At 42.0% G+C, this 27667-nt stretch overlaps 1 protein-coding gene across 5 annotated transcripts in view; it reads left to right on the top strand.

Annotated features, from left to right (window-relative positions):
- The first annotated feature begins 14690 nt into the window (after positions 1-14690).
- Positions 14691-27667, top strand: part of LOC117764400 — a 29797-nt gene continuing 16820 nt past the window's right edge. For 3 of the 5 annotated variants that reach the window (XM_034590123.1, XM_034590122.1, XM_034590125.1), the window contains exons 1-5: positions 14865-15067; positions 15859-15963; positions 19998-20102; positions 24143-24247; positions 27500-27604. In XM_034590123.1, coding sequence (XP_034446014.1) covers positions 15048-15067; positions 15859-15963; positions 19998-20102; positions 24143-24247; positions 27500-27604 — 440 coding nt within the window. In that variant the 5' untranslated portion in view covers positions 14865-15047. The other 2 variants (XM_034590121.1, XM_034590124.1) reach the window with 2 other exon arrangements.

Raw genomic sequence — 27667 nt, 5'->3', positions numbered from 1 at the left:
ATCCCAGGATGCCATGTAGCTGTCCTCAGCATAAACTGTATGTAAAGATGGAAAGTGTCTCGATTGCCACCTGGTGGCTGGCTGCAGTACAGGTAACGAATCCTGCCTCCATGTTAGTGGATGGGACGTGGACAAAATAAAAAAGAGTAAATACTGTTGAAATACAATTTTTTTTCTGAAAGGTTTGTCAATAGAGGTAGTTTTTATCTCACTAATGTGTCTAAAGTGTTGATGTTTCAGCTAAATTAGGTGTAACTTATGTAATGCTATAAAAACAGGGTGAAACTTTGAAACTTCGTGATTGACCACTGAGACCGACTTGTGATTGTTCGAGTGCATTTCCCGGAAGGACCTCGAATAGCAGCTCCATCCCCCGATCACTGCTGTGCTGACTCTGACTCCAAATGCGCAAGATGGAGGTAATTGTACCCAGGATATTTGGGCTTCATTGCTGGATAGATGGAGGAAGTGTGGATGGGTCGTCCATCTTTAAATACAGTCTCTGGTCCTAAGGGATGGGGGCTGTCATGTCAGGGTATTTCAAGACAAGAAAACGTGAGTGTTGTGCTGTTCAGTGGCTGATTTCAAATTTTTTAGTCAACTGAAATGAAGCGTCCTTCAAGTCAGACAGTAATACTTTTGACAGTTGCATGCTGGTTGTATGAGAACGTGCTAGTTTTAACTCTCATTAAGATGACGTCACTACAATGCTAGTGAACCTTTCGTTTTTGCACTGTACGTGTTATTGCCTAATCGTTCTGATGTGATTTTGAGACATACACACACTCCAATGCTTCTGAAATCTTTCTCCTCTGCTCACGTACTGTGTCAGTCACAAACCAAACTTTCTGGAAATGATTGCAGGAGATTGTTGTTACGTGAGGAAGAGAGGAGACAAAATGCAAATGTGACCTGCTTTGTTCAGCACACCCAGTTTGCTCTCTGATCTCGCATATGTGTGGAGGTTTGTGGCTGAGACACTTTGGCATTCTGCTCATTGTGGTCTGTGTGTGTGCCTTTGCAAATTATACTCTGAATTCTGAAAATTCCAGCAGAAGGAGAGTCAGATTGTTAGTGTTTCACAGAGGTCGAAGAGGTATCGCTCAGAGGGAGCGAGTTGATCATTATTCAATATTATGTCAACATTTTAGTTTCAAACATCTTACTATCGGCAGCACATTTTGATCATCAACACTTTATCAATGTCACTGGAGTTGAAAAATACAGAGAAGACTTCATACCCTTTTCTGTAAAATACATGAAAAGAAAACACAAATGTTCGGTGAGATGATACATCGGAAACTTTCACTGGAAACAACACTATGCCTTAAAGTGAGGATTTTGTAGTGCAGTTGGCCTATTTCAGCAACCTGCCTCATTTTTTCCGTTTGCCAATATGTATTTTTACAGGTGCCAATTTTGAACCTTGTTTTACTTCTCGGTGGGTTTCAGTGAGCCGTGGAGAAGAGTTGTAACATTTTGTAGGATTAACTTTTTCTTCAAGATTATAAATTCACTCTAAATGGTCCCATTTTATGGTTAAATATTGAATTAACCTATATTTGATGTATTTCTGCACTGTGCATATTTTTACAGCAAAGTTCTGTTTCATACGTTTGCCGCAGGATTCTGAATTGCTGTTGTGCTAATGTGACTTCCTGCACTTTGTCTGGTTTATTAACAGGGGAAACAATGGAATAATTGTGGCCATACTCACTCACAATGCAGGTGTACAAGCATGCACACACACATGAAAACATTCATCCATCATTTTGACAATCACTTTCTGGTCACACACACCAATGCTAATGTTAGACACTTGCACTGTGTTTTCACAAGGTTGTAATGGATGAGTCCATTAGTATTAAGTAGCAGGCTTGGCTATTTTTCACACCCTCGCTTGGCTAAAAGTGGACCGGCCCTCATACCATATGCAGAGCTTTCAACACTGTCATCACTTCACACCATGAAAACACGTTCACACACTCTGCACGCACTGGCGCATCTCATCCTCTCATTCTGCCAGCTCTGACGGATCAGTCATCGCATGTTGCTTTTCATTTAATACGATTTAATGAAATAGTGCACAGATGTGTTGTCTACTGTTTATAGTATCAATAAAAACAGAAAAATACAATTCAGTTGTGTTGCATGTTAAAACGGAAAGATAAGTGGAAATATTTTCCCACTACAAACAAATGACATTTACTTTCAACATCTGAGTGCTGAATAAGAGTAGGTGCTGACAGTGAGGCAGTCATCTGAGAAAGTGTTAGAATGAGTGTATATCGAGTGCATGAGAGTGTGCACGTGTTTGTACTTGCATATCTGCCTGTAACCTAATCATATGTCCAGAGATGGGAAAACACAGATATGTGTGTGCGCATGTGTAGGTGGGAATTTGTGTATTTTGGGATTTTTTCAGTGTAATTATGGGCAGATCTGATTATTTATCCAGTCTATATTTCATTATGGGTCCTTCGGGCGTGCTGAAGACATAGGGATGAGGTTTAGGATAGGAGGAAAAGGACACAGAGGAAGAAGGGGGATAAAAGAAGAGAGTGGGAGAAGAAGAGGAATGTCAGCAGTTTGTTTAGCTTTCTCTCTGTCCTTCCTTCTTTTCCTTCTTTCACCCCCTCTCTTTCCTTCCTCTCCTCCCTAATAACTGCAGCTAAGCTGGTTTCAGCTGTTAATGGTTATTGGAGATTATGAGGCGCTGCTTGGCTGCTAGTTTGTGTATTTACTGTATTTATTATTAGGCTTCAACTGATAAGGAAAAGAAAAGCAATAACCAGAAGGGATTGGGACTAGTTTGAATAATAGTGGATAATGACAGCCAGTGGACAAATTACTTAATTAGACGTGAGCAGCAGATACTGTTAGAAACAGATTGAAGGACTAAGAAGGGAAACAGAAGGAGTTGTTGTCTTTTTTTGTGTGTTCACATAGAAAGTCAGGTTTTTATAATCAGTATTTTTGTCAACGGTTTAAAGTGGCAATTAATAAGACGCATTGATCATAATGAATGCACAGTTAACATTTTTATGCTAATGTTTATGTTGGGACCTGATTAATTTATTTGAATAATAAACCCTTCACAGCCGTTTTTAGACATGCACTGAACTCCTGATAATCTCCTGACATTCTCCAGAGGGGCTGTATGTGACAAATGAGGCTCCAGATTGTCTCCTACCAGCCACCTAGTAAAAACTCCAGATAATGTCCGATTGAGCCCATGGGACAACACAGCAGGAGATCCTCCAGAGGATTCACCTGAAACGTTTGAGCGTATTGATGACATTTCAAACATGTAAACACAAATATCTCAGGATGAAAAAGAGGATACAACACGTAGAAGACACAAAACATGTCAAGACAGCTTTTGATGATAAGGGCAGACGCCAGTGTTGATGTGCTGTAAACAAAAACACGTAATCTCCTTTATGTTACGTATGTTACATCTAGTTTCTGCTTGTTGCACCTCCCCTCAACCGAAAAAAAATCTTTTGGCAACAATCCTAACAAAGTGAAGTATCTCCTGCTGAGTTGTTCATATGTGAAAGGCAAACTGATGACATTCTCTGGAGTTCATGTCTGAAAATGGCTCAAATGTTGTGGTGGCATCAAACCAACTGCATCGAGGACGTGCATGACGTGCACCCCCATCTCTTGTGCCAAAGTACACACTTTTCTATCCAACCAAAAACATTTTTCCCGACAAATTATGTCCAGTATCAGAATATAAACATATTTGGATTGACAAATAAGTAGTATACTGTATGAAGTGATGCATGCAAGCTAATTCAGGCAGCTGACTCAAGCTACACTGGTCTACATATGATCTGCCTCCCTCTCCACAACTGTCTCTCATACACAGCTTCCTTTTCCCCCATCCTCTTGCCCAATGTCAGCTGGGAATGGCTCCAGCCCCATGCAATAAAGATAAGCTATATAGATAATGGATGAATAAATTGATATTTTCCATCCCTCCCTTTGCCTGTTAATGCCTCAGAGTCACAGCCTTCTGGTTTCACCAGCACCTCAGCATCCACCTGCAGCATCCATCAAAATAAAACGTGCAGATTCAGGAAATGACATGTTAACTTTTTGGAAATAAGTGGCCATAAATTTCTGGACGACAAGGTGAAAAACATTCCAGGAGGTCATAATTCTGCTTGGTATGCATCCTCTCTGTGTAGGTGTAGTGGCTGGGTGAGATGAAGACTCTGGAAGAGAGTTAGAGAAGGCAAAGTGTAAAGGTGAGCGGAAGGTGAGGAGCGATGGATGGGAGACACTGAGGTGAAAGAAGAAGAAAACTTGGACAGCTATACGGATGTGATCTCTCTGAGGGAGAACTAAACTACTTTTTGCCACTGGAGGGGTCAGAGTTCAGAGTGTGGCCTTTAGGGAAATGATCCTACACCATGTTCTCATGAATCATCATGGCAACCAAAGTGTGTGTGTGTGTGGAACTCCCATATGTGCTTATTAGTGTGTTTGCTTGTGACAGTATTTGTGTGTGTGTGAGTTTGTGTCCAGTTTCATATTGATAAATGAAAATCACTTCCCTTTTTAGTTCAGAGGTTAAATTCTTCCACTGGAAACATTTAGTCACTCTAACCCTTTTCAGGCACCTGGGAACACACACACACACACACACACACACACACACACACACACACTGGCAAAAGCCGAGCAGAGCTTCATTCTAACTTACCGTTCAGTTGCATGTGTCCTGGACATGACTAAATTCAGACTGGTTTCAACAAGTGTCCATCCAGATCTGCTCCACCCCACACTGTATTCCTGACCACACCAGAATAACTGACTGTCTAATCTCTGAAAACAGTTTCTGCATGTGAATATGATTTTATTATCTTCTTATCTCAGATAGTTGTTAATAGAGATAAGCCAAAATGTCGTCTGGACCTAAAACACCAACAAAAAGTATTGTATTTTTGTGTGGAGAAACATTTGACTCATATGATTAGAAAAAAAAAACAAGAAAAAGTACTCAGGCTGTCAACAGTGTGATGAAGAGGGAGTCTTGGCAAGGATATCAACTGTCTCCACCGGAAACACCAAAATATTGGCCGTTTAACCCCAGAAGCTAATTCCTTGTCCGATGACAGCCAATGGGCACCAAGAACGCTGAGAGGCTGAATCTTATGGTGATCCAGAGATGTGATAATGATATCTATCAAGTATCAAGAAGAATTACCGTGGTGTAAACTCTGTTTTGGATTATTAGTTGTGTACAATAACACAAACCTTCTTGTAAATGTGAGTAAATGCATCTCTGAGCAGCTTATATGGGTCAAGTTGATGTTTCCACCCAAAGTCCATGAGGCTCTGTGGAATGTCAGGTGGATGTGCCGTCTGATTCCTGCACCTCACAATGTGGGCCTTTGTTTCTGAATCGTCATATCATCTACATCAGTCTGCTTACACGCACGCACGCACACACTCACATACTGATGGCCGGTCATCTTTCACTGCTGGAGATGGGGCAGAGAGAGCGGTCAAAGAGAGGGGTATGGGTGTTGCTAGCTGGTGATGAAAGAGATACAAGAAAGGTATTATTAACAAGCAAGAGAGAAAAAACACAGACAGAGAGCTGAATACCATGAGAGAAAAAGCAGGAAGGTACGAGACAGAGCAGACAGACAGAGCAGACAGAAAGAGACGGGAGGCTGAGAGATGGGAGCCGAGATATCAGATAATTACACTTCTGCCTAAACGAAACTTCTCTCATCAGACACCCACACTCTGTCTGTCCTGATCTCTCGTTTTCCTCACACACTCCTTTCCAAACAACTTCACATCCACCTCTCTACTGCATGCTGCATAATATGTTCCAAACGTACTATTTAGTCTCCTTTATAACCTTTAAATACTCAAATCATCCATCCATCCATCCACTGTGGATACAGCTTATCCCCTGAGGGTCGTGGGGGGATGGAGCCGATCCCATATGACATTGTGGCGAGAAGCGGGGAACACCCTGAACAAGTCGCCAGTCACATTCACAATTTAGAGTCCACTCAAATCAGGAGAACTTAAAAGTACCTATACCAACCAATCCTTCTTTCCCGGATATATAAGTAGGCTACAGTCTCCATTAAGGTAAACAGAAACTACCTTTTGTGACAGAATCTTACAAACAGGTACAAAGTTTTAATCATGATGCTGATGAACTTGGAGCGAGCAGTTCACACTTGACAGAAATGATTCAGACTAAAGTTGAATCTTCTCCTCTTTAATCCCGGGTCATTCGTCACTCTTAATCCTCTAAACCCCCTCTCTCACCTCAGAGTCAAGGCGGGAGCAGTAAAATATCACACAACACCATATTTCACAGCCCAACCTGGGGTCCGGCCCTCTGATAAGCTCAGTGCTGTCAGCATCTTGGCAGTGAAACTGTCCAGGTAGTTTGTTCTGCACATGACTCAGCATCGAAGTACAACTCACTCGTGTGATCACTTTTGTAGAGAAAGTCAAAATATAATTTTTTCTCCCTCTTAAATGCTGCTGCCTGGTTACTGATGTATAATATTTCAACAAGCTACCTTTACTGCAGATGATGGAAGTAGTGAAGTAGAAATACGTTGTTACTATACTTAAGTAGATTTCTCAGGTATCTGTACTTCACTTGAGTATTTCTTTTTTCTGACAACTTTTTACTCCTTACATACATCTATTGTTGCAAATCACGCACAACAAAAACATGTTTTTATTTTATTTGAAGTTAGTGTTTGAAGTTAAAAAATCTTGAAACTAAATGAGTTTCAGTTTGCTCTGCACATATACAGCCTCTTGACCGGCCCTTAGAGCAGAAATTTTTACTTTTATACTTTGAGTACATTTCAGAGCCACTACTTTTATACTTGAGCCCAGAGGTTGAACAACAAGTATCTACTTGAGAAAAGAATGTGTGTACATTTGCCACCGCAGCTTTATTCTATTCCCAATTTGGTTTTCTTTTCATTTCTGTTGTCCCACTATAGCACCGAGGGATGACTGTCGGTCAGTTTGTGAATCAGATCACAAGACGTGTTGACAGCTCAGTCTGAGCCGGAGGCTGAACTGTCTCTCTTTCTCCTCCTGAATCTGTTTCTGCTTCAGTAAGTGTCCGTTTGTGGCATCTCAGAAAATGATCTGTGTCTGTCTCTCTGTCCGAGCCTCAGGGTTTCATGAAATTCATTGAGCATATTCTTTCTTCCAAAGGGGAAACTGTTTAGATAATTTCTTTAGATAATGATATCATGACCTCCTCTTGCTTTTTTCCAACCTGCAAATAGTTAATGACCTGCTATCAACAACATGATGGCATCACGGTCAAAGCTTTTTCTTGAGTATTCAAATTGACGAATGTCCTGTTTGTTTGTAAACTATCCCAGCTGTGTGCATTGGGATCAGTCATTTTCTTCGACATGAGCTGGGTCAGCTGTTGCTTGATCCGAGCTTCCTACATTATATCCTTTTTAAAGACAATTATAACAAGCAATGGCTAAAGATAAATACATTGAATAAGTCACCAAATAAACTTTATATCAGACTGGATAGGGGAGACAGTGCTTCTTTGTCTACTACTACCACTTCAAGCAGCGACACTGTCAACAAGATGTGGTTAGATGTGTACAAATTCTGTCGCTGATGTGAAAGCCTGCAAATTAACTGCACGGAAATAATGTGCAACGTTTGCATAGGCCTTAACTCAAACTCTTTTTAATGATGCAGTTGGGTCATTAAGATTCTTATAAATGAATGTCCTTTGGAATCAACAACTACATTCAACACACATAAAAACATAAATAATTCACTGACTCTTTCTCAAAAAAGATGATGCATTACATTTTAATTATAAAGAACTTACTAACTCATCCAGCTTGAGTGAGTGATGTATCTTTAGACTTTCCTGTTTTTTCCACACTCTGCTGAGCTAAGCTTGACCACAGGAAGATTCTGGTCTTTTTGTCTGTGTGTATGGCTTTGTGGTCTAGCATCCAATGTGTGTATCAGCAAGGAAGCACGTCCATGTGTGTGTGCTGTGTCTCTGTCTCATTAACTGCACTTTGTCCACAGGAGGGGATGTTTGACAAAGGACGAAGAGAGGTAGAGCAGAGGGACAGAGAGATGGAAAAAGAAGAAAGAATGAAAAGAGGAGAGAAAGGGATGAAAAAGCACAGAGTAAAATTTAATTGGAGGGATTTTAGCGACATGTGATTTCCCACATTGTGTTATTTAAGACCATCACTATTAACTATATCCATAGCCTGTATATAAAAATGGATGTAGGTCTGGAAAGTGAAGCCAATACGCAAATCCCTGTATCTCTCAAATGACCAGCAGAGGGCAACTCCTGTTGTTGCAAAAATAAGTCATCTTTTCTAGAACCTCAACCTTTTCTGAGTGAGTTTACAGTCTCAGTCACTAGTGTCAAGTCTGTTTAATTTGTAAATCATGAACTAAATTTAGAGGAAAAAACGATGATAAAGCTTGGTATGCATCCAAATATGTTCACTTCTGATTTGAAAAACCCAGGCTGCCACTGACCCAAATACTAAACTCGAGGCTTCAAAACAGCTGTTCACAACACAATGGGAGGCGTCTCGGTGGGTTTCCACTTGGCTTTTTCTTATCTTTCACCAGTAAGGTGATTTACTTGTAGCCACTCAAAGTTTACCTCTGTGGGAGGGCTGATTTTGTGACGAGAAAGAAAACAAAATCACTTCTTCTGGCTGATTTCATACAGCATCAAAATGCCTTGTGTTTTCACAAGACATTATAATTGTGACTCCTTTTGTCTGACTTTTCTTCTTCTTCAGGCTCTCTGCACCAACAGATACGTTCTTATGAAATGTGACCTTTTGAAGTTGGATTTAGCCCATTTTTCACTTTATGTACTCAATCACAAAACCAGGTATAGATGTAGAGACGGACACTGTAGATGTGAAGCAGTTCATGGCCTGAAACGTCTAACACAGTCCTTGTGAGAGTACTACACAAATTGTCAGGAAATCACCAGTCATTAGGAGTCATCACAGAGGGAACGTTAATGTGTGTACAAAATGAGCTTGATGGGCTTCTGTACTCTGGTTTCAACACAACATAAGTCCATTGTTCTTTTCTCCTGTAAATGTACTAATGTTTTACACGTGTGTTTGCATTTGAAATTCTGGACGGTAACAGATACTCACGCATGTTACACAGAAGCGAACACAGAATTTGTCTCAATTTCTGTGTCTCAATTAGTCTCAATTGTCTCAATTTGTCTTTCTCTCTCTCACTCTGGCCTTCTCTCCTTATTCTTCAACACCAGGGATCTGTAATCATGTAGATAATGTAGAGTGTGAAAGGTGTGGCACAGGGGTGTCTTGTCATTAGAAATAAAACTGCATCACAGATTATGTTGGGATTGAGGACTTCAACCCAAATTAGGAATTCAAGGCACTTTCATACATGGTTTGGTCTGTATCATGGGACTTTTCAGTTTTAGCAGGTGTGAAAGGTGCCTCCAATCACCAATGGACCAAAATTTGGTGTGACAAACTGTGAAAACACTGTTTTGGATGGTTCGAACCTTCGGAACCATTTGCAGGAAGATGAGACAGCATTAAACAGTAGAAGAGGAAAGGCTCGAAGGATTGCTTGTTGTTTATCCAATCCAACAATATAATATTCCACCAGGACGTTCATTTTGTTGGGAGTAATACCATAATGACATTGCAAATGAAACAGAATTAACACATTGAACCAGTTCATTCATTCAGTTCTCCAAATGGAAATACTTTTACTCTAAGCACTTCAATAAAAACACTTGAAGTTCAGTATCTTGCCAAAGTACACTTCGACATTCGTAATGGGGAAGACTGTGATTGAACTGCCAACCTTCTGGTTAGAGAAGGACCACTCTAACTCCTAACTGGATCAAATGTAAAAAAATGTAACAAAGACCTAAACCATTGTTTGGACTTTCAGGTGTGAAAATGTTTTGAAAGTCGCTATTTCCTGACCTCTGCTGCATCAGTTTTGACCAGTCTCCTTTTCATTTGTCGCTCATTAGTGACATTTATGGACATGCACCACAAAATGACTCTTTTACTGTTGGTAGGCAGAATATAGAGAAGAGAGGAGAGTGAAGGAGGAGCATGAAGAGGTGAATTTGGTTGTATTTGTAGTGAGGGTTCAGTGAACTGCACGGGTAATGAAAAAACATGGAGCAGAGGAGTGAACAGGTGCTGACCATGTGTTCAGCGTTAAGGCAGTGACACACACACACACAGTCAATCTACGCCTGCCCCATGCACACAGTCTTGGACAAAACACAGCACAGGTCTGCAGGGTCATGTGTGTGTCTGTTATTTAGTATGTTTGCATTGTGTGTATGTGGATCTCACGACTCAGCGATGCGTGACAGAGTGAGATCGAGGAGGTACTAAATTCCTACATTTCTATGGGGAGTCTTCTCAGTTATTTACCCTGCTTGCTCTGTGCTTTTATTCTGAAAGGCACACACAGACTCTCAAAATACACACAATGGTCTGGAAACACAGCTGTATGTGAGATCATGGATTTGTCTTCATTTTAGGGTCAGTGGCGATGAGTCCCACCTGAACAGCAATGACACCTGGACCCATCACTGTTAGACATGCAGGGAAATGGACACACACATGAACAGGGAGAGGATAAAATGTGATTAGAAGTGGAGCTGGGATGTCGGCCCTGTAATGTTCAGTCAATGACATCATCCTGGGTTATCCAATCACTGGTGAACAGCTCTATGTGCAGGTGTGAACGCTCCTCCAAGAGTTTGGATGCATTTGAGATCTGAGCAAGTGGTTGCTGGAGACATATGAGACACATTCTAATGACTGGTGTGAACTGGGGAACCTATATAGCTGTCCACATGTGATCAGATCACGCAAGACCGATGTTACATGACCATTGATAGTTCTAAATCGACCTACTAATTCCATATTTGTCTGTCTGTCTGTGGAACACACACCTCACGAATAGAATGCACTATTGGAATGTGTATTGTTAAGGGCCCAGGTAATTGCAATTTGGACATTTTTCTTCCTTCAATGTTAATAAAATTGAATAAACTGGCGACCAACATTTGTTTCCTTGCTACAATGCTGAGCAGAACTACAGATCTGAAGATTGTGTTGGTTGCTTAACAGACCTCTGAAATAACCGACATGGAATGTATGAAAAAATGACACCAGTTCAGGGAATCATTCAAACCTATATATAGAGCTCACAAGTGAACAGTGATAAAGCATTAAATCAAATTTTCTAACTTCACTCTGCACCATAGACTGTTTATAAAAATGCTCTGCAAGCAACGTCCAGCACCCAAACAATAAAAAGTGACAGTATATTGTAGAACTGTTTGATGAGGACTCACTAATGACAAGCAATAATTCTGAAGAAGCTCCAGAGAATCAGCACAGGACAAGAGAACAGAAAAATTCTAAGAAGGCAGGTTCATATGTAGTTGGGCTTCTTTAGTCAAGGACACACTAAAACGGATTATTTTACCAGAGGCTGGAGAGCAATTGACTAGTAAATGATTGAAGCAACTTGGAATATGAGATAATATGTGATACATTAAGTGCTGTATCCAGTGGCATCCATGATGTTGTTGTCTGCCTTCCTGTCCGTTGTGCTGCCCTGCCTTCGATAGTTTCACCAGTGGTACTTCTACGTTTTCCTCAGTTCTCTGTCTGTTCATCTCTTCAGTGTTCTGTGAGTGTACCAGCATTCTTCAAATGTTTATGCTTTGTGAGTGTATGACCCAGTTCGTCTGTTGATACCTCTGCCTGATCTGACTGCCTATACCTCTGTCTTTATTAAGACTCTTTTGAAAAAACTAAAACTGTTGTAGAATAGAGTCTTGCACTTGAGTCCTCATCTGTGGCCAGTCTTTACATTAAGGACGGTGTATCTAAGGCAGTTTATGGGTTGCCCCTTGAAGTGAGAATCACCTCTGGTATGAACTTGGCTGTGTCCCACCGCTCAGGCATGCAGGGTCCGTCATATAGGTCAGCTGGCAACATAACACTGGATGATCCATCTTAGCGTTCAGGCAGGTGAAGTCTGCCAGATGTTCAGTAGCTAGTGCATGCAACAGCATATCACTGAGGTAGTGCTGCTGGCTTTTAGGGGGTTTACTTTAGCAAACTCAGCTTGCTTGGCTTACAGAGAAGAGGAGAAATTCTAAATAGAACAGATGTGGAAGGTGAAATCCGATGTGGTAGTAGAGGCATTAAGGGGCTGTGACCCCCAGACTGGAGGAGTGGCTCCGGCAGATCCCAGGAACAACATCTGAACCCTCTGTGCAGAAGAGTCCTAGGAACAGCTAAGATACTGTGCAGAACCCTTAAACTCCCAGGCCTCCGGTAGAGGACCAGAGCTTGAGGGAGCCATACCACCCCATGTGGGGGTGCGAGGGAGATTCCAAAAATATATATATATCATTAATACTAATAACAATAATGATAGGTGGTGCACAAGGTGGAATGTCCAACAAAATATAATAACTAAACTAATAATAATAAATAATAATAATAATAAAATTATCTTGTAGGAAAAGCGTGGCGATATTTAAAGGGCCCATATTGTGTAAAATACATTTTCTGGGCTTTAACTATCTGTAATTACTTCAAGGGGGTCAGTAGGGACCCTCAAAGTATGAAAACAGTCACTCCTGGGACTTTTTCACTCAGTCGATTCTAAGAAATATGTTATCGAAACGTCTTGTTTCGTACTTCCTCCCCCGTATGAGTCATATGGGTTCGCACTCGTCTCTCAACCCCACCCAGCCGGTACCAGTCAGGGACATTCAGGCACGACCAACTGGGATACTAGTTGCTTTTGATGTTGTGAGTATGGTATCTTACTTATTATTGTTTATTAATTTGTTTTTGTTTGTTTTGTATTATTTTTGTCCTTGACCAAGTGGTCCAGCTCTGGGCTCACCCCAAAACCCTTATTGGAGGGAGCTGGTCCATTGTGCATTGTTTCCCCTGAAAGCCACTCCCAGACCTAGAGGATAGTTAGATGTTACTATTTTAAGTACACATTTGTAACTTCAGCTTCACAGGTTTAATAATGTTTGCTTAAAATGTTTTTCATACGTGTGTAAAAATATTTGTGACATTCTTTGTTTTTATTTACTTTTCTCTGTTCATAATTTCACAATGGGACATTCACATTGCAGTAGCCTACTAAAAATACAACAACTGCACACTAAAAGTGGTATGTGCACATGTAGTCTAAGACAGAGGTCTTCGACAGGGGGTCCGCGACCCCTAGGGGGTCCGCGGAGGTACTGCAGGGGGGTCGCGAAATTGGTTGATTAGACAATTGTTTATATTTTTTTTTATTTTAAATAATTTTTTTCAACCAATTTTTTTCCCACAAATTTAAATGTCTTTAACTACACATTAACATGAATCCAACATATTGTAGCGAACGGATAAATGGAGGCAGAAGACGTTATCTTTCAGTCAGCAATGGACACATTCAGCGACACACAATAATAAAAACATGAATATATGAACCTGTGTATTATTTGAATAGCTTAGTATTGAATGCACAATGCACAGGGTAGCTATGTTTATACATGGCACTAGGCCCAGTTTAATATAAAACACAATTTTATACAATATATATAGTAGGGGGTCCCTGCTCCATCTCTCCATCAGTTTGGGGGTCCTTGGCCTGAAAAACGTTGAAGACCCCGGGTCTAAGAAGTACTATGTCCAAAGATATGAGAAGAAAAAAACACACCACTGTATCTTTAAGGACGTCGATTGACCAAAACGAAACTGAAAGACCAGTTGGTCTGCTCTTTCAGGAAAGAGACGGCATCGTGACAGAGAAACCTGCATTCAAACAAAAGCTGTGTGAATACCATTGTATTATGGAAGTATATCTTCACCTGTAATGGTAAGATTCATGCCGTCTACATGCCGTCTACTTATCATATATATTTATCATATATATATATATATATGATAAGTAGACGGCATATATCATATACATACTTTATGTGTGTCTAATTCAATAATGCTGCCATGTCTGAGTATGTGCGGACACAAAGCCTGTAGCCTTTAGAGCAGAGCTTCTCAACAAAATGGGGTCGCGACAAAAATGTCAACATTTTTGGTTGATTAGACCATTTTTTATATTTCTTTTAATTTAAATTATTTTTTTCAACCAATTTTTTTTCCACAAATTTAAATGTCTTTAAATACACATTAACATGAATCTGTGAATTATTTTAATAGCTCAGTGTTGTATGCAAGATGTATGTATGTTATCTTTAAGTCTCGCTTCTCTCTTCTCATACCCCTCTCACGGCAGACTGCTTCCATCCAGTTGGGCGGGAGGGTGAACTTTTTGTATCAGGATGTAAGAGACTCAGAGCATGAGAGCGAAAGTGAGAGAGAGTTCAGAGACTGTTACTGACAGTTTGTTCATATTTTCTGCGAACGCTGAACCGAACGAATCAGTTTACAAATGATGAATGTGAACGGCGTTCATTCCAGCGAGACTGGATGTGTGTGTGTGTGTGTGTGTGTGTGTGTGTGTGTGTGTGTGTGTGTGTGCACGCGCGAACACACAGGTCATTTACACCGTGTTTTAAGCCTAAATGTCCGCGGATATCTTCCGACGAGGTGCATTCAGGGACCTTTGGAAATGCTGTGGACTTTCATGAATTGTAAATTTGTACAGTGATTTAGAGGAGATTTCAAAATATCAAAATATATATCCTGTATCGCAATATAGCCTAAAAATATTGCTATTTTTGTTCTAGGCCATATCACCCAGCCCTAATTAAGGTGCACAACAAGTTCACTTACATACACTATGCATTTGATTTTATTCATTATTAACCTCTGATTTTGAATTCATGAGGCTCATAGTTTTTAATCAGATTCTCTTGATATAAAAACCACAGGAACTGAAGGACTATTTGTCGACGACATTCTACAAGTTGCTGGCTCAAACCAGCAGCTACAAGGGGACAGGCCATGTTCCAATCACCTGAGAAGTAAGTACAATTAATTAAAATGGGACACAGTAAAATATTAAAGCAACACAATGTAGTGCTTTTACCTTAGTGGTAGCAATAATAAATAATAATAACAACTTGAATTTATATAGACCAGTGCAAAGTGTTCGAATTTGACACTGTGTGGTAATTATGCATAGTGACTGTCCTGGCTATTATATTTGAATCTTGCTAATCGGTAGGCAGTTGACGTATCTGGAGGTAGCCGACATCACCAATCACATCCTCCTCCTATAGAAACCAACATCTCCGATGGACGGAGAGTGCAGTATGAGTGTGCAGATTGTGGGGTTATGCTGATTACATGCATTAAGATTAATGATTGTGTAGTTACTGCAAAAATGATCTTCAGATTAAAATTTTCGAGATTAATTGATATATAAATTGATATCTTTACTAATCTTTTCGAGCTGCCTGTGGCAAATGGCGTTGCTACCGACAGCCAGATACAAACCATTCACTTTTCAGCATGTTTTATCAGAGCAAACATGCATACAATCGAAACATAAATTGTCCAGCAGTTTCTGCTGGCGTCTTGGAAGCTCATCTCAGGCCTGAGTGTATAGTAGAGAGTAATTCTTCCATTGTGTCATCCTTCACTCAGAGATGTGTTTTGATAATTGCTACTTCACTTGGATGTTTGAGCTTGACTGTGCAGAATGACGTACACTGGTGCATATACATTGACTGTAATTGAGATATTGGAGCTCTAAATGATTTGGCTGTTAATGTCTGTCATTGTAAAAACATTTCTACCATTTGTGTTAAAGGTCTCCTGACGAAGAAGGATCAGTCTCTCCTGAACCCAGCCATGTTTCTGTGAAAAGTGACAGGTCCATGGACAAAATTATCAACTTCAGTGACAGACAACAAAGGTGAGATAATTTTGGTAATGCCAGGGCTGTGGTACAGTTTGATTGGATAAGTCACAAAGAGTTTGGGTGACTGCTTCATTGTTTACTTACATCTCCCTTTCTGTCTGTCCTTTTTCAAACCATAAGCTGCATTTCCAAAGTTGTCCGTTTTAGGTGCTTGATATTCAGTTTTATATAGATAGCAGGTATAACACAGTCAAGCCTTATGACTAAAACATAGTAGTGTGGATGTAGCCTGAGCCAAGGTAGGAAAAACAATGGACTTCATGCAAGAAAAAATGTATTCCTTTCCTAAATTTCTCATACATTTGATGGTATGGTTAGTTCGTACAAACATGACATGTCAGATTTAACAAACTCTTCTAACTTTGCTGTGACAAATAAAGTGTATAAAGTGTGTATGTATATATATATATATATATATATACAGTGGATATAAAAAGTCTATACACCCCTGTTAAAATCCCATGTTTTTGTGATGTAAAAAAATGAGACAAAGATAAATCATTTCTGAACTTTTTCCACCTTTAATGTGACCTATAACGTGAACAATTCAATTGAAAAACAAATTGAAATCTTTTAGGGGAAAAAATAAAAAGTAAAAAACTTACAATAACCTGGTTGCATAAGTGTGCACACCCTTAAACTAATACTTTGTTGAAGCACCTTTTGATTCTATTACAGCACTCAGTCTTTTTGGGTAGGAGTCTATTAGCATGGCACATCTTGACTTGGCAATATTTGCCCACTCTTCTTTGCAAAAGCGCTCCAAATCTGTCAGATTGCGAGGGCATCTCCTGTACACAGCCCTCTTCAGATCACCCCACAGATGTTCGATTGGATTCAGGTCTGGGCTCTGGCTGGGCCATTCCAAAACATGAATCTTCTTCTGGTGAAGCCATGCTTTTGTTGATTTGGATGTATGCTTTGGGTCGTTGTCGTGCTGAAAGGTGAAATTCCTCTTCATCTTCAGCTTTCTAACGGAAGCCTGAAGGTTTTGTGCCAAAATTGACTGGTATTTGGAACTGTTCATAATTCCCTCAACCTTGACTAACGGCCCCGGTTCCAGCTGAAGAAAAACAGCCCCAAAGCATGATGCTGCCACCACCATGCTTCACTGTGGGTATGGTGTTCTTTGGGTGATGTGTAGTGTTGTTTTTGCACCAAACATACCTTTTGGAATTATGGCCAAAAAGTTCAACCTTGGTTTCATCAGACCATAACACATTTTCCCACATGCTTTTGGGAGACTTCATGTATGTTTTTGCAAAATTTAGCCGGGCTTGGATGTTTACTTCGTAAGAAAAGGCTTCCATCTTGCCACCCTACCCCATAGCCCAAACATATGAAGAATACGGGAGATTGTTGTCACATGTAGTACACAGCCAGTACTTGCCAGAAATTCCTGCAGCTCCTTTAATGTTGCTGTAGGCCTCTTGAAAGCCTCCCTGACCAGTTTTCTTCTCGTCTTTTCATCAATTTTGGAGGGACGTCCAGTTCTTGGTAATGTCACTGTTGTGCCATATTTTCTCCACTTGATGATGGCTCTCTTCACTGTGTTCCATGGTATATCTAATGCCTTGGAAATTCTTTTGTACCCTTCTCCTGACTGATACTTTTCAACAATGAGATCCCTCTGATGCTTAGGAAGCTCTCTGTTGACCATGGCTTTTGCTGTAAGATGCAACTCATAAAATGTCCGGAAAATCCTACTAGAACAGCTGAACTTTATTTGGGATTATTCAGAGTCACTTTAAATGATGGCAGGAGTGTACTGATTACTATTTAACATGAGTTTGAATGTGATTGATTAATTCTGAACACAGCCACATCCCCAGTTATAAGAGGGTGTGCACACTTATGCAACCACATTATTTTATTTTTTTATTTTTTATTTTTCCCCCTAAAATATTTCAGTTTGTTTTTCAATTGAATTGTTCACGTTATAGGTCACATTAATGGTGGAAAAAGTTCTGACATGATTTATCTTGGTCTCATTTTTTTACATCACAAAAACATGGCATTTTAACAGGGGTGTGTAGACTTTTTATATCCACTGTATATAGTGCGAGCCAGCACTCAATAGGCAGCTCCATTTGCATTCAGCGGTGCACAGCCTACCAGAGCCCTCGACACCAGCCACCGGCAATGCACAGAGCCACCAATCACCATCTACAGTGGCTGCCCTGTGCTCCAGTGGCCAAACCAAGGATCCAATGGCCCCAGTCCATAAAAAGAGCAGTATGGCAGCAATTTGATGAAAATGTGGATCGCATCTTGGAAGGAATTATCAAGGGGGACATGGAACAGTGGCTGAGAACCATGGCCACTATCATAGTGAGCATCGCAGTTGAGTGATTTGGGATTGTGCAAACCTATTCAAGCTGACTAAGCTGCTCCCGGGCCAGAAAACAATGGGTCGCTTGACCTGCTCCACAGAAGTCACAAACAACTACCACAAGAGCACCTACAGTGGCAACAGGAGAGACCAACAACTGGGTTTATATAACGCTCTGATAACACAAACAGACCCAACAACAGATTTTAATCTTTAAGAGCCCTGTCTGAGTAAAGTGTAAGAAGTGGTGAGGAGAGCTACATCCATCTTAGCACCTGGACCGAGTGGAGTACCATGCAGGTACTATTAGAACTGTCCGAAGCTGCAGCATTGGCTTTGGAGGGCCCTGAAGGTGATCTGGAGGAGAGGGAAGATTGCCCAGCCATGGATATATGCTGAGGGGGTATTCATCCCAAAAGAAGAGCTGTTAGAAAACATTGATCAGTTCTGAATCATCTCCTTTCTCAGCGTAGAGAGCAAGATCTTCTTCAGCGTTGTGGCCAGGAGACTTTTCGACTTTCTGTTGGGCAACAAATACATTGATACATCGGTACAGAAGGGAGGTATACCTCGCGTCCCTGGTTGCCTAGAACACACAGGCGTGGTGACGCAGCTCATCAGAGAGGCGAGAGAGGGCAAATGAGATCTGGCTTTACTGTGGCCTGACCTTACCAACGCATATGGGTCAATACCCCACAAGTTGGTCGAGGTTGCACTGGAGAGACATCATATACCCCAGAAGGTGAAAGACCTCATACTGGGATACTACAGTGAGTTCAGGTTGAGGGTCTCCTCAGGCCAAGTGACATCGGACTGGCACCAACTGCAAGTGGGAATAATCACTGGTTGCACCATCTCCGTTACCCTCTTTGTGCTGGCAATGAGCATGCTGGTTAAGTCAGCAGAACCAGAGTGCCGGGGCCCCTTTAGCAAATCCGGAGTGAGGCAGCCACCTATCAGAGCCTTCATGGATGACCTGACGGTGACATCATCATCAGTGCCAGGAGCCCGGTGGATCCTTCATGGGTTGGAGAAGCTCATGTCATGGGCACGCATGAGTTTCAAACCTGCATAGTCCCGTCCCTTGTCTCTGAAAAGAGGGAAAGTCACAGACAAGTTCAGCTTCAGGGTGGGAGAGGTCCACATACCATCTGTCACAGAAGAAACAGTGAAGAGCCTTGGGAAGGTCTTCAACTGCAGCCTGAAGGTCACTGAATCCATCAAGGCCACCAGTGCCGACCTGGGAGGATGGTTAAGAACTGGGGACAGGTCTGGACTCCCTGAAAGGTTCAAGGCCTGGGTCTACCAACACGGGATCCTCCCAAGAATCGTCTGGCCTCTGCTCATATATGAATCCCAATGACCATTGTTGAAGGTTTTGAGCGCATTGTGAGCAGCAACCTGCGCAGATGGCTGGGCTTGCCACGGAGCCTGAGCAGCATAGCACTGTTTGGAAACCGCAAACAAGATCAGACTTCCTGCAATATGCTGGATCGATGGATTCCAGAGTGGCTGGTGCAGGAATCATAATGAGGACAGGGAGGAAGTGGAGGGTGACTTGGATGTTTGAGCTTGACTGTGCAGAATGACGTACACTGGTGCATATACATTGACTGTAATTGAGATATTGGAGCTCTAAATGATTTGGCTGTTAATGTCTGTCATTGTAAAAACATTTCTACCATTTGTGTTAAAGGTTTTCTGACGAAGAAGGATCAGTCTCTTCTGAACCCAGCCATGTTTCTGTGAAAAGTGACAGCTCCATGGACAAACTTATCAACTTCAGTGACAGACAACAAAGGTGAGATAATTTTGGTAATGCCAGGGCTGTGGTACAGTTTGATTGGATAAGTCACAAAGAGTTTGGGTGACTGCTTCATTGTTTACTTACATCTCCCTTTCTGTCTGTCCTTTTTCAAACCATAAGCTGCATTTCCAAAGTTGTCCGTTTTAGGTGCTTGATATTCAGTTTTATATAGATAGCAGGTATAACACAGTCAAGCCTTATGACTAAAACATAGTAGTGTGGATGTAGCCTGAGCCAAGGTAGGAAAAACAATGGACTTCATGCAAGAAAAAATGTATTCTTTTCCTAAATTTCTCATACATTTGATGGTATGGTTAGTTCGTACAAACATGACATGTCAGATTTAACAAACTCTTCTAACTTTGCTGTGACAAATAAAGTGTATAAAGTGTGTATATATATATATACATATATATATATATATATACAGTGGATATAAAAAGTCTATACACCCCTGTTAAAATCCCAGGTTTTTGTGATGTAAAAAAATGAGACAAAGATAAATCATTTCTGAACTTTTTCCACCTTTAATGTGACCTATAACGTGAACAATTCAATTGAAAAACAAATTGAAATCTTTTAGGGGAAAAAATAAAAAGTAAAAAACTTACAATAACCTGGTTGCATAAGTGTGCACACCCTTAAACTAATACTTTGTTGAAGCACCTTTTGATTCTATTACAGCACTCAGTCTTTTTGGGTAGGAGTCTATTAGCATGGCACATCTTGACTTGGCAATATTTGCCCACTCTTCTTTGCAAAAGCGCTCCAAATCTGTCAGATTGCGAGGGCATCTCCTGTACACAGCCCTCTTCAGATCACCCCACAGATGTTCGATTGGATTCAGGTCTGGGCTCTGGCTGGGCCATTCCAAAACATGAATCTTCTTCTGGTGAAGCCATGCTTTTGTTGATTTGGATGTATGCTTTGGGTCGTTGTCGTGCTGAAAGGTGAAATTCCTCTTCATCTTCAGCTTTCTAACGGAAGCCTGAAGGTTTTGTGCCAAAATTGACTGGTATTTGGAACTGTTCATAATTCCCTCAACCTTGACTAACGGCCCCGGTTCCAGCTGAAGAAAAACAGCCCCAAAGCATGATGCTGCCACCACCATGCTTCACTGTGGGTATGGTGTTCTTTGGGTGATGTGCAGTGTTGTTTTTGCACCAAACATACCTTTTGGAATTATGGCCAAAAAGTTCAACCTTGGTTTCATCAGACCATAACACATTTTCCCACATGCTTTTGGGAGACTTCATGTATGTTTTTGCAAAATTTAGCCGGGCTTGGATGTTTACTTCGTAAGAAAAGGCTTCCATCTTGCCACCCTACCCCATAGCCCAAACATATGAAGAATACGGGAGATTGTTGTCACATGTAGTACACAGCCAGTACTTGCCAGAAATTCCTGCAGCTCCTTTAATGTTGCTGTAGGCCTCTTGAAAGCCTCCCTGACCAGTTTTCTTCTCGTCTTTTCATCAATTTTGGAGGGACGTCCAGTTCTTGGTAATGTCACTGTTGTGCCATATTTTCTCCACTTGATGATGGCTCTCTTCACTGTGTTCCATGGTATATCTAATGCCTTGGAAATTCTTTTGTACCCTTCTCCTGACTGATACTTTTCAACAATGAGATCCCTCTGATGCTTAGGAAGCTCTCTGTTGACCATGGCTTTTGCTGTAAGATGCAACTCATAAAATGTCCGGAAAATCCTACTAGAACAGCTGAACTTTATTTGGGATTATTCAGAGTCACTTTAAATGATGGCAGGAGTGTACTGATTACTATTTAACATGAGTTTGAATGTGATTGATTAATTCTGAACACAGCCACATCCCCAGTTATAAGAGGGTGTGCACACTTATGCAACCACATTATTTAATTTTTTTATTTTTTATTTTTCCCCCTAAAATATTTCAGTTTGTTTTTCAATTGAATTGTTCACGTTATAGGTCACATTAATGGTGGAAAAAGTTCTGACATGATTTATCTTGGTCTCATTTTTTTACATCACAAAAACATGGCATTTTAACAGGGGTGTGTAGACTTTTTATATCCACTGTATATAGTGCGAGCCAGCACTCAATAGGCAGCTCCATTTGCATTCAGCGGTGCACAGCCTACCAGAGCCCTCGACACCAGCCACCGGCAATGCACAGAGCCACCAATCACCATCTACAGTGGCTGCCCTGTGCTCCAGTGGCCAAACCAAGGATCCAATGGCCCCAGTCCATAAAAAGAGCAGTATGGCAGCAATTTGATGAAAATGTGGATCGCATCTTGGAAGGAATTATCAAGGGGGACATGGAACAGTGGCTGAGAACCATGGCCACTATCATAGTGAGCATCGCAGTTGAGTGATTTGGGATTGTGCAAACCTATTCAAGCTGACTAAGCTGCTCCCGGGCCAGAAAACAATGGGTCGCTTGACCTGCTCCACAGAAGTCACAAACAACTACCACAAGAGCACCTACAGTGGCAACAGGAGAGACCAACAACTGGGTTTATATAACGCTCTGATAACACAAACAGACCCAACAACAGATTTTAATCTTTAAGAGCCCTGTCTGAGTAAAGTGTAAGAAGTGGTGAGGAGAGCTACATCCATCGTAGCACCTGGACCGAGTGGAGTACCATGCAGGTACTATTAGAACTGTCCGAAGCTGCAGCATTGGCTTTGGAGGGCCCTGAAGGTGATCTGGAGGAGAGGGAAGATTGCCCAGCCATGGATATATGCTGAGGGGGTATTCATCCCAAAAGAAGAGCTGTTAGAAAACATTGATCAGTTCTGAATCATCTCCTTTCTCAGCGTAGAGAGCAAGATCTTCTTCAGCGTTGTGGCCAGGAGACTTTTCGACTTTCTGTTGGGCAACAAATACATTGATACATCGGTACAGAAGGGAGGTATACCTCGCGTCCCTGGTTGCCTAGAACACACAGGCGTGGTGACGCAGCTCATCAGAGAGGCGAGAGAGGGCAAATGAGATCTGGCTTTACTGTGGCCTGACCTTACCAACGCATATGGGTCAATACCCCACAAGTTGGTCGAGGTTGCACTGGAGAGACATCATATACCCCAGAAGGTGAAAGACCTCATACTGGGATACTACAGTGAGTTCAGGTTGAGGGTCTCCTCAGGCCAAGTGACATCGGACTGGCACCAACTGCAAGTGGGAATAATCACTGGTTGCACCATCTCCGTTACCCTCTTTGTGCTGGCAATGAGCATGCTGGTTAAGTCAGCAGAACCAGAGTGCCGGGGCCCCTTTAGCAAATCCGGAGTGAGGCAGCCACCTATCAGAGCCTTCATGGATGACCTGACGGTGACATCATCATCAGTGCCAGGAGCCCGGTGGATCCTTCATGGGTTGGAGAAGCTCATGTCATGGGCACGCATGAGTTTCAAACCTGCATAGTCCCGTCCCTTGTCTCTGAAAAGAGGGAAAGTCACAGACAAGTTCAGCTTCAGGGTGGGAGAGGTCCACATACCATCTGTCACAGAAGAAACAGTGAAGAGCCTTGGGAAGGTCTTCAACTGCAGCCTGAAGGTCACTGAATCCATCAAGGCCACCAGTGCCGACCTGGGAGGATGGTTAAGAACTGGGGACAGGTCTGGACTCCCTGAAAGGTTCAAGGCCTGGGTCTACCAACACGGGATCCTCCCAAGAATCGTCTGGCCTCTGCTCATATATGAATCCCAATGACCATTGTTGAAGGTTTTGAGCGCATTGTGAGCAGCAACCTGCGCAGATGGCTGGGCTTGCCACGGAGCCTGAGCAGCATAGCACTGTTTGGAAACCGCAAACAAGATCAGACTTCCTGCAATATGCTGGATCGATGGATTCCAGAGTGGCTGGTGCAGGAATCATAATGAGGACAGGGAGGAAGTGGAGGGTGACTTGGATGTTTGAGCTTGACTGTGCAGAATGACGTACACTGGTGCATATACATTGACTGTAATTGAGATATTGGAGCTCTAAATGATTTGGCTGTTAATGTCTGTCATTGTAAAAACATTTCTACCATTTGTGTTAAAGGTTTTCTGACGAAGAAGGATCAGTCTCTTCTGAACCCAGCCATGTTTCTGTGAAAAGTGACAGCTCCATGGACAAACTTATCAACTTCAGTGACAGACAACAAAGGTGAGATAATTTTGGTAATGCCAGGGCTGTGGTACAGTTTGATTGGATAAGTCACAAAGAGTTTGGGTGACTGCTTCATTGTTTACTTACATCTCCCTTTCTGTCTGTCCTTTTTCAAACCATAAGCTGCATTTCCAAAGTTGTCCGTTTTAGGTGCTTGATATTCAGTTTTATATAGATAGCAGGTATAACACAGTCAAGCCTTATGACTAAAACATAGTAGTGTGGATGTAGCCTGAGCCAAGGTAGGAAAAACAATGGACTTCATGCAAGAAAAAATGTATTCTTTTCCTAAATTTCTCATACATTTGATGGTATGGTTAGTTCGTACAAACATGACATGTCAGATTTAACAAACTCTTCTAACTTTGCTGTGACAAATAAAGTGTATAAAGTGTGTATATATATATATACATATATATATATATATACAGTGGATATAAAAAGTCTATACATGCTTTTGGGAGACTTCATGTATGTTTTTGCAAAATTTAGCCGGGCTTGGATGTTTACTTCGTAAGAAAAGGCTTCCATCTTGCCACCCTACCCCATAGCCCAAACATATGAAGAATACGGGAGATTGTTGTCACATGTAGTACACAGCCAGTACTTGCCAGAAATTCCTGCAGCTCCTTTAATGTTGCTGTAGGCCTCTTGAAAGCCTCCCTGACCAGTTTTCTTCTCGTCTTTTCATCAATTTTGGAGGGACGTCCAGTTCTTGGTAATGTCACTGTTGTGCCATATTTTCTCCACTTGATGATGGCTCTCTTCACTGTGTTCCATGGTATATCTAATGCCTTGGAAATTCTTTTGTACCCTTCTCCTGACTGATACTTTTCAACAATGAGATCCCTCTGATGCTTAGGAAGCTCTCTGTTGACCATGGCTTTTGCTGTAAAATGCAACTCATAAAATGTCCGGAAAATCCTACTAGAACAGCTGAACTTTATTTGGGATTATTCAGAGTCACTTTAAATGATGGCAGGAGTGTACTGATTACTATTTAACATGAGTTTGAATGTGATTGGTTAATTCTGAACACAGCCACATCCCCAGTTATAAGAGGGTGTGCACACTTATGCAACCACATTATTTTATTTTTTTATTTTTTATTTTTCCCCCTAAAATATTTCAGTTTGTTTTTCAATTGAATTGTTCACGTTATAGGTCACATTAATGGTGGAAAAAGTTCTGACATGATTTATCTTGGTCTCATTTTTTTACATCACAAAAACATGGCATTTTAACAGGGGTGTGTAGACTTTTTATATCCACTGTATATAGTGCGAGCCAGCACTCAATAGGCAGCCCCATTTGCATTCAGCGGTGCACAGCCTACCAGAGCCCTCGACACCAGCCACCGGCAATGCACAGAGCCACCAATCACCATCTACACTGGCTGCCCTGTGCTCCAGTGGCCAAACCAAGGATCCAATGGCCCCAGTCCATAAAAAGAGCAGTATGGCAGCAATTTGATGAAAATGTGGATCGCATCTTGGAAGGAATTATCAAGGGGGACATGGAACAGTGGCTGAGAACCATGGCCACTATCATAGTGAGCATCGCAGTTGAGTGATTTGGGATTGTGCAAACCTATTCAAGCTGACTAAGCTGCTCCCGGGCCAGAAAAGAATGGGTCGCTTGACCTGCTCCACAGAAGTCACAAACAACTACCACAAGAGCACCTACAGTGGCAACAGGAGAGACCAACAACTGGGTTTATATAACGCTCTGATAACACAAACAGACCCAACAACAGATTTTAATCTTTAAGAGCCCTGTCTGAGTAAAGTGTAAGAAGTGGTGAGGAGAGCTACATCCATCTTAGCACCTGGACCGAGTGGAGTACCATGCAGGTACTATTAGAACTGTCCGAAGCTGCAGCATTGGCTTTGGAGGGCCCTGAAGGTGATCTGGAGGAGAGGGAAGATTGCCCAGCCATGGATATATGCTGAGGGGGTATTCATCCCAAAAGAAGAGCTGTTAGAAAACATTGATCAGTTCTGAATCATCTCCTTTCTCAGCGTAGAGAGCAAGATCTTCTTCAGCATTGTGGCCAGGAGACTTTTCGACTTTCTGTTGGGCAACAAATACATTGATACATCGGTACAGAAGGGAGGTATACCTCGTGTCCCTGGTTGCCTAGAACACACAGGCGTGGTGACGCAGCTCATCAGAGAGGCGAGAGAGGGCAAATGAGATCTGGCTTTACTGTGGCCTGACCTTACCAACGCATATGGGTCAATACCCCACAAGTTGGTCGAGGTTGCACTGGAGAGACATCATATACCCCAGAAGGTGAAAGACCTCATACTGGGATACTACAGTGAGTTCAGGTTGAGGGTCTCCTCAGGCCAAGTGACATCGGACTGGCACCAACTGCAAGTGGGAATAATCACTGGTTGCACCATCTCCGTTACCCTCTTTGCGCTGGCAATGAGCATGCTGGTTAAGTCAGCAGAACCAGAGTGCCGGGGCCCCTTTAGCAAATCCGGAGTGAGGCAGCCACCTATCAGAGCCTTCATGGATGACCTGACGGTGACATCATCATCAGTGCCAGGAGCCCGGTGGATCCTTCATGGGTTGGAGAAGCTCATGTCATGGGCACGCATGAGTTTCAAACCTGCATAGTCCCGTCCCTTGTCTCTGAAAAGAGGGAAAGTCACAGACAAGTTCAGCTTCAGGGTGGGAGAGGTCCACATACCATCTGTCACAGAAGAAACAGTGAAGAGCCTTGGGAAGGTCTTCAACTGCAGCCTGAAGGTCACTGAATCCATCAAGGCCACCAGTGCCGACCTGGGAGGATGGTTAAGAACTGGGGACAGGTCTGGACTCCCTGAAAGGTTCAAGGCCTGGGTCTACCAACACGGGATCCTCCCAAGAATCGTCTGGCCTCTGCTCATATATGAATCCCAATGACCATTGTTGAAGGTTTTGAGCGCATTGTGAGCAGCAACCTGCGCAGATGGCTGGGCTTGCCACGGAGCCTGAGCAGCATAGCACTGTTTGGAAACCGCAAACAAGATCAGACTTCCTGCAATATGCTGGATCGATGGATTCCAGGGTGGCTGGTGCAGGAATCATAATGAGGACAGGGAGGAAGTGGAGGGTGACTTGGATGTTTGAGCTTGACTGTGCAGAATGACGTACACTGGTGCATATACATTGACTGTAATTGAGATATTGGAGCTCTAAATGATTTGGCTGTTAATGTCTGTCATTGTAAAAACATTTCTACCATTTGTGTTAAAGGTTTTCTGACGAAGAAGGATCAGTCTCTTCTGAACCCAGCCATGTTTCTGTGAAAAGTGACAGCTCCATGGACAAACTTATCAACTTCAGTGACAGACAACAAAGGTGAGATAATTTTGGTAATGCCAGGGCTGTGGTACAGTTTGATTGGATAAGTCACAAAGAGTT

Source organism: Hippoglossus hippoglossus, chromosome 7 (genome assembly GCF_009819705.1).
Source record: "Hippoglossus hippoglossus isolate fHipHip1 chromosome 7, fHipHip1.pri, whole genome shotgun sequence".
Taxonomy (NCBI): domain Eukaryota; kingdom Metazoa; phylum Chordata; class Actinopteri; order Pleuronectiformes; family Pleuronectidae; genus Hippoglossus; species Hippoglossus hippoglossus.
Note: the sequence above shows the minus strand (reverse complement) of the source record. Positions and strands in the feature narration are given on the sequence as shown.